Here is a 7,496-nt window from a genome sequence, read left to right on the forward strand (position 1 = left end):
GCATTATAATGTTGTTGTGAAGTTTTTCCTTTAAGATAAGAAACTTTCAATATATTTTTGCGGCTTTTTAAAATTATTTGCTTTTATTAACAATGAATTACCGTTTTTAAATCCAGAAAACTTCTTTAGAGAGATTAGCAATTCTACCAATTCTAACAAGGAACTGAATAATTATGAGAGGAACCAAAGAGAACATTTGAAAAATGAATAAAATCAATTTAAATCCAAATTTTAGTCACATTTGTATATAATTTATTAAACTGAATTTGAAATATCAAAAAAGGTGTTAAGATTGATAGTGCTTTGTAGAAGAAGGAAACTAAATGTAAAGGATGTTTAAAGTTGCACAATCTTGTTGATTGTGTAAATTATATTAAGAGAATTAAAGGAAAGCTTTTTTAAGGAACTACTTCGTTTCGATTAAATTATGATCGCTTAGGAGCATTACGTGTAGGAAGATATTTTTCGATTGGAGAGGTTGGTTTGCTGAAAAGTGATCTTTGCGGGAAGATTTAATGTGCTTTGATGCACTGTGCAATCTAATCTGCACCTAATTTACTTCAACTTCAGTTTGATGAATTTCCATCAGCAACTACCTATGATGTATATATTTTTTCTTACATGAGGCAGTGAGAAGCAAAGGGATGTAAGTAGATTTTTTTAAGTTTTGAGTAAAACGTGTTTAAAGATAAGGTCCTAGGTAGGCTTTCATTGAATTTTTTTTTCTAAATCATGATGTATAACAAAACCTACTAAAGCTACTAGTACTATCTCTTGCCCCAAAACAGAGGAGAGGTTCACCTACCATTTGTACTGGTCATCTACAAATTTTTAATTCTTCCACTTATATCCTTTTGCTTCTCACTGCCTCATATGTATTTCTTCATTTTTTTCGTTGATCTGTACATTGGTTAACAGTCAGTGAAAAACCCAAGAAAACAATGACACAATTTTGTTACCATCTACTTTATTACAACAGACAGTATAAGAAAAAGTATTCGAATATTATCACAGATATCGCAATGCTCCAAAATGACGTGTGAATGTACGAAGAAAATCCGAAGCTAGCACCACTTCTACAATCAGTTGGGCAGGATTCCTGTTAATCACAGCTACGAGGCATAGCGTGTAAAGCTTGGCCTTCTGCACTTTGCAAGAGAACTTTAAGAAGTGCACGACTACAAAAATATTGTTTGCATAAACTCAAAACTTTTTCACATAATACACTAATCGGTAAAACATAAAAAGCAAGCATTACCAATTCTTTAAATGATGCATTTTAAATATAATAATGATTATAAATATTAAATAAAAACGGAACTGGAATGAATTTTATCAAGTCAAAATTTTTAAATAATTAAGTCACTCGAAAATTTCTAAGAAATTTACGATCCAATTTTGGACCTGCCAAAAATGTATTTAAAATATTTTGAAGTAATAGAATTAAAATTGTGAATATAGTTAAAAGTAAAAAAAAATATGTGTACTAAATGATCCACGAACTTAAAAAAGGATTGTTACAGGAGCCCAATTTCGATAAATACAGCAACATTTCATGCACAATTAAAAACACTAAGGTTTTAATCGATCATATACAGCTTCATTAAAAGATGAAGCAAAAAACTCAAGTATTTTCTTGAAAGCTTTTTAACTGATGCGAACAAACAATTCAGTTAAAGTGGTGACAAATAATAAAGACGGACATTTAAAAAGCGTGTGCTAAAAGCTTTTCAGAGATTTATAATTACGAAATAATGGTGCTTAAATGTTTCCTCGCCTTTCTGGGTCATTGCATGAGTTAAAAATCCATTGATTTGCCATTAATACTTCGCGTGAAACACGTCTCAGAATCTGATACAAAGAAAATAAAAAATACTGATAAAATTAATAATGAGCTCTCGAATATAATTCATGAAAGAGAAGATCAATACAGTTCAGTAAAATATGAAGACGAAAAAAACTTTTTCATAATAATACAATAGAGCTAAAATGTGATTAAAATTAAGAGTTTAGCAGAAATGATGTCGCTCAAGTAATGTATAATCTGTATTTGCAGTAAATTTTGCTTTAGATTCAGTAATACTTATATTTTACTTTCATTTTAAGTGTTTAATTTGATTATTGCCTGGTGTTTTACATTTTGAGTGAATTTCGACAGTAAAAAATAGTGAACAAAATAATATGAAATAACACTTTCCAACTTCATTAATTAAAAAAACATTCATGTCACTGATGAAAACTGTCTAACAGCTTTCAATATTAGTTCTAATTAACCATTATATCAGTATCTATGAAAAGGATTAAATAAAAAAGGAGTCAAAGATAAAGATAATTGAAGTTTCAAATGGAAAAAATGTTTAAAAAAATATATAAATGAGGATAGCTTCTAACAACAATTTGCTTTCAGTCGTACACGCATTAAAAATTTGGCCGAACTTTCGTGCTGCAAGTTTGAACCATTTGCGATAAATTTTCGAACATTTCCAGCAAATAACACAGTTTGAACATATCTACACTCGCATCCACTGGATCAAGTGGAAGATAATTCTGATGCTATTCCTTTCCAATATCTTCGAATAAATATATATATATCCAAAACACGCTTCATTGTTCAGTCCAGGCACAGTATAGGACTAAGCAACATAAATTCATGTAAGAAAGTTTAATTCTAAAGCAAACCCTAGTCCGTTCCTCAAAGTTGTTTACATAATTCAGGAATCAGTTTGCGTGGATAGCAGGCAGCCATTGAATGTCTCTCACATTTTAATGAAAAATAGTTGGTAAAAAAAGGACGTTAGAGACCATGTACTGTCTGGAAGCATGAAATTGACGGGAAAAATAAACATAGACAGCTGCGTTATGTGCACACATTCTCCATTATGTACAATCGTCAAGAGCACTGCTCAGTCGTCTGGATGAGGAACAAATTGCAATTAAAGCAAAATACACAATACAAGAAATGCTTTGGAAAGTACGAATAAAAACGCCTCACATGTTTAACACAAAATGTACCAATGCTTCATGTTGGACAACAGTTAAGTGGCACAAGAAGCATACAATGGCGAATTAGTTGTGGTCAAATATCGATGACCACAATCATAGTTCAAAGGAAAAACTTATGCTGAAAAGTCTTGTTTATATAATTGTACAGTTGGTAAAAAGCTCTGGAAACTCGAATACTCGTAGTGAAGACATAGCAATTTTTCTGGACAGAAAAATGTACTCTTCTTCAGTATTCTCACTGGGCACGGGATAGCTGAAGTAAAACTCATCACTACCCGAAATTTCGTATGACAAAAACATGTATTGTAAACGACTGAATATGAAATAATAATAAACAGGAATGCCTAACACCTTCATAAGACTGAATACATGATAGGAACAAAAAATTACGTAAATATAAGAAAATCCTGAGCAACTTAATGATGCAAAAGGAAAACTCGTTAACACAGGATTTTCTTTACAAAAACCACTACACAAGCTTGATGCTATTTGAATTCGGCAGTCTTTGAGAAAATTTGATTTTAGGATCTGGTTTCTGCTGACCCTGTCCATTTGGCATGGCGTATTTCAACTTCTCCCAGAACCTTTTATCGCCCCAACGAATGACAGGGGCACTGCGGAAGCACATTCTTGCATCAGGATCAACGTCTTTTATTGACAGTTTATCCATGATCACCACAACCAACTTGTGCTTTCGATTGCACTGCGATTCACGGTGGGCACTTTTCAATTCGAAGCGGCACCATTCGCTCTTAAGGAATTGCTCGGAGAGAACAATAATTGTTCGGTGACTACATTCAATGGCTTCAGTAATAGCCTCAGCAACATATCCAGACATTGGCAAATCACGATATCTTAAACACAGGCGGTAAGATGGAGTACCATATTCGAGTTCAGGAGCTAAAAACTGTGAAATAAAATTTTCATCCTTTTTACTGTAGGAAATAAAAGCATCAAAAAGTTTTTCCGTTTCAGGTGGAAAAGTGTTTCTCTCAAAAAGGCGGATGCCATACTTAGTATACAGCCACACTTTTATTTCTTTCCGGTACACACATATGAGAATCGTAAGCAAAAGCAAAATTAGAATCACAATAGGTACAATAATGATGATGGGCATATAGTCTGCTTGGAACACGGCTTGAAAGTAGGTAATAGCTGTGTAATTAGAGCACGAAGCCACGTTGAATTCTACAAGATAAGGCCCTGCAGATTGGTTATAGCGGCATTGAACGGATGCAATGTCCTTTATCAGCGAAGAAGAACTTTGAAGCCATTCGTAGTAAGATTCCAAATACTGACAATTGCAGTTCCAAGGATTATGTCCTAACTGAAGGCTAGTAAGACGAGTGTTTAACTTAAGATTCCAAACTTGGTAGTCCATGATAAGATTGTGATCTAAATGCAGATGTGTGAGAGATTTTAAATTTTGAAACGTAGTATTTGCAACAAATCTAATTTTATTACTTGAAAGATATAACTCTTCCAAATGAATTAATGTCTCAAATTCATATCCATTAAGCGATACTAGCTGATTGTTTTCCAAATGTAAGATACGAAGTGTCAATAAACCGTTGAAAGTTCTGTTGTTGATAACATGGATGTTACTGTTATTTAAAAATATAATTCGCATGTTCTTGCGCCCAATAAATGTGTGACTAGTGAGTTGATAAATATTGTTACCATCAAGATACAAATCGGTGACATCCATAGGAATAACAGATGGCATAGAGGAAAAGTTTTGTGAACTGCAATCCACAATGTTTGTATTCCAAGTCTGATCTGCGTAGCAAGTGCAATTATCTGGGCAAACCATTTCACAATCGCAAGCATCAAATTCACAGCAGTGACACAGGGCAAAACAATGACTACGGTACTTGCAAAGAAAATCTGATGATTTTGATTTTGAAAGGGGCAGGAATGCGGCATGGCGGGTAAAAGATAACTGGCACATCACTTTTTCTAAATCTACAATGTGCGGATACTGTAGAGTTGCATCTGGCTTATTCATATGCTGCAGCCATTCCATGTTGCAGTCACAAAAGAAAGGATTTCCAGATATAGCAAATTTTGGGAAAGGTTTTTTCAACGCATTTGGGTTCAATCGAAATGTATTAATGTCAAGAGTCTCAATAAAATTATTAGACATATTCACGAAGCTGATGTTACCTTTAGCAGTAAAGGTAAAAGGATAAACATTGCTAATGCGGTTGTCGTTAATCTTCAAAAACTGGATGCCATTAGGGAACGAAGCTGCATTAATTCCCATTATAAGATTGTGCGAAACATCCAATGAGCGAAGTTGAAGTGTTGCTTCTAATTCGTAATAATTTCCTAATGTTTCAATTCCGTTACTATGCAGATCTAGTTCTTCCAGCTCAGCCGGTACAACAGCGTAATCAAACCAGAAAATCATGTTTCGTGATACGTTTAATGAGACTAGACCCTTGAGATTCATGAAAAGACCGTTAATATCCAAAAGTTGATTATCACTTAGGTCAATTTTGCTGACACTTTCAATGTCATCAAATATTCCATGCTCTAGGTTCTGAATCTTATTCTTCGATAAATCTAGTTCTTTTAGACCAACCATGTGTTTAAATGTTCCTCTGGTTAAGTTTCCTATTATATTCATTGAAAGCGAAAGATGGCGTAGTTGTTTGAGTTCACGAAATGATGCGTTATATAAGCCTTGGATGCTATTATTACTCAAATCTAAGGTTTTCAAAAATTGTAAAGATGTCAAAGCAGTTGGGATAAAACTCAGGTTGTTTCCTTTCAGTGTCAAATCTTGTACACTGCTGCAATTTTTAAATGCATCTGGATTAATACCGTAAATGCTATTGTAAGACAATTTTAAATTACTGATAACGTAAAGGCCATTCAGTGTAAATATATCCAAATACTTCATGCGATTATGACTCAGATCTAAAGTATGCAAATTATACAGGGACGAAAAGGAATTGTCTGCAATAGTATCTATATTGTTATGAGATAAAAACAACATTTGAAGTGAATACTGAGACTGAAATAAAGTATTGTTTATGTTGTTAAGTTCGTTATGACTTAAATCAAGTATGACTAAACGAATAAGATCTACAAATGTTTCTGGTCTTATTGAATCACTTGAAATTTTGTTAAAGCTAAAATTGAGAATAACAAGCTGCTGCAGTCCATTTAAGAGACCTTGAGGGAGGTGGTTGATTGAATTATTTTGAAGGTTCATTTCTCTAATATCAGGTGAATCTTCGAACAACATTGCTGGTAATGTGCTTAGGTGATTGTAAGACATATCAATAACCTGTAATTTTGAAAAATCTTTCAGTATGTTACAGTCTAATGAGGCAATATAGTTGTGCGCAAGCCTCAAAAGACGTAAGCTCTTAAAATATTTCAAGTCATTTGCTTCAACTTGCATGATTTTATTGTGAGACAAATCTAATTCGGATAAGTCATTGACACAAAACTCATATACTTTGCTAACGCCATCTACATGGGAGATCACTGAGGTCAATTCATTTTGGGTCAAATTGAGAGTTTTCAATGAACTGAGGTGACAAAATGTTCTGTCAGTAAACTTCTGAAGTTTATTATGTCCTAGATCAAGAGTTTCTAATTGGTGTAATTCATTGAAGCTTTCGGGGTGAATGGACAAAGAAAATTCTCCCCATTCATCATTCATAGTGCGAATACTAAGATTTTTTAACTCGGTTAACCCAGAAAACGCATCTCTTGGAACTTCTTTGATTTTACACTGCTTAAATTGAAGTGCCTTTAGATTACGAAGATGGGAGAAAGAGGCTGGGGCAAGAGAACTTTCAAAAAATAAAGATTCGCAGGTAACACTCATAGCAACAGTATGATCACTTTGTATGAGGCTGAAATTGGTAGCCAGTACTCCAGAAGCAACGATTGTTTGGAGATTGCATGACAGTGATACGTCATTGGAACTGATTTGGGTCCAATCACAATCATCCGGGGCAGAATATTGTAAAGCCGATGCGGCTACACAATTTAAAATCATAAAGCACATAAGTATGGTCATTGTGGGTCTTTTTCGAATAACATTCATTCTGATAGCCAATGTTTAAACAGAACCTAATTGGTGTCAGTTGAAGTCTTAATTCAGTTCCGTACAATGAGACGAATTGTTATCTGGAGTCGATAAGAGCAATCATCTCATCATCGACAGTTATTTGAGTCCTTTAATCCAACCAAAAGGGGAACTTTTTTAGCTCGACTAGATTCCAGTGTGACATCTCGTCAGATCCAATCTTAAGTTTCCACTTCAGCAGCTCAATTTCTCGATGAAAGACTTCTACAGTGAGGAGAAATCCGATTTTCGTTCGACTCCCGGGACAAATGAAATCAGCTCACTGGGCAGCTTCGTTGCATGTCCTCTTCACGACTTTCCTTTCTTTAATTTTTTTAGAATGGAAACTTCTTTCTTCTTCCGATATCTTTTTCTCCGGAGGCTTTTTCTTCCGGATCACTTT

At 34.1% G+C, this 7,496-nt stretch overlaps 1 protein-coding gene across 1 annotated transcript; it reads right to left on the reverse strand.

The window, feature by feature from the left end:
- Window positions 1–953: 953 nt before the first annotated feature.
- LOC129218082 (toll-like receptor Tollo) lies at window positions 954–7,070 on the reverse strand. Its single transcript, XM_054852279.1, has one exon. It carries the CDS (start codon window positions 7,043–7,045, stop codon window positions 3,473–3,475), a length of 3,573 nt encoding a protein of 1,190 aa, XP_054708254.1. The 5' UTR covers window positions 7,046–7,070; the 3' UTR covers window positions 954–3,472.
- Window positions 7,071–7,496: the final 426 nt, after the last annotated feature.

The sequence above is a fragment of the Uloborus diversus genome, chromosome 3, assembly GCF_026930045.1.
Source record: "Uloborus diversus isolate 005 chromosome 3, Udiv.v.3.1, whole genome shotgun sequence".
NCBI lineage: Eukaryota > Metazoa > Arthropoda > Arachnida > Araneae > Uloboridae > Uloborus > Uloborus diversus.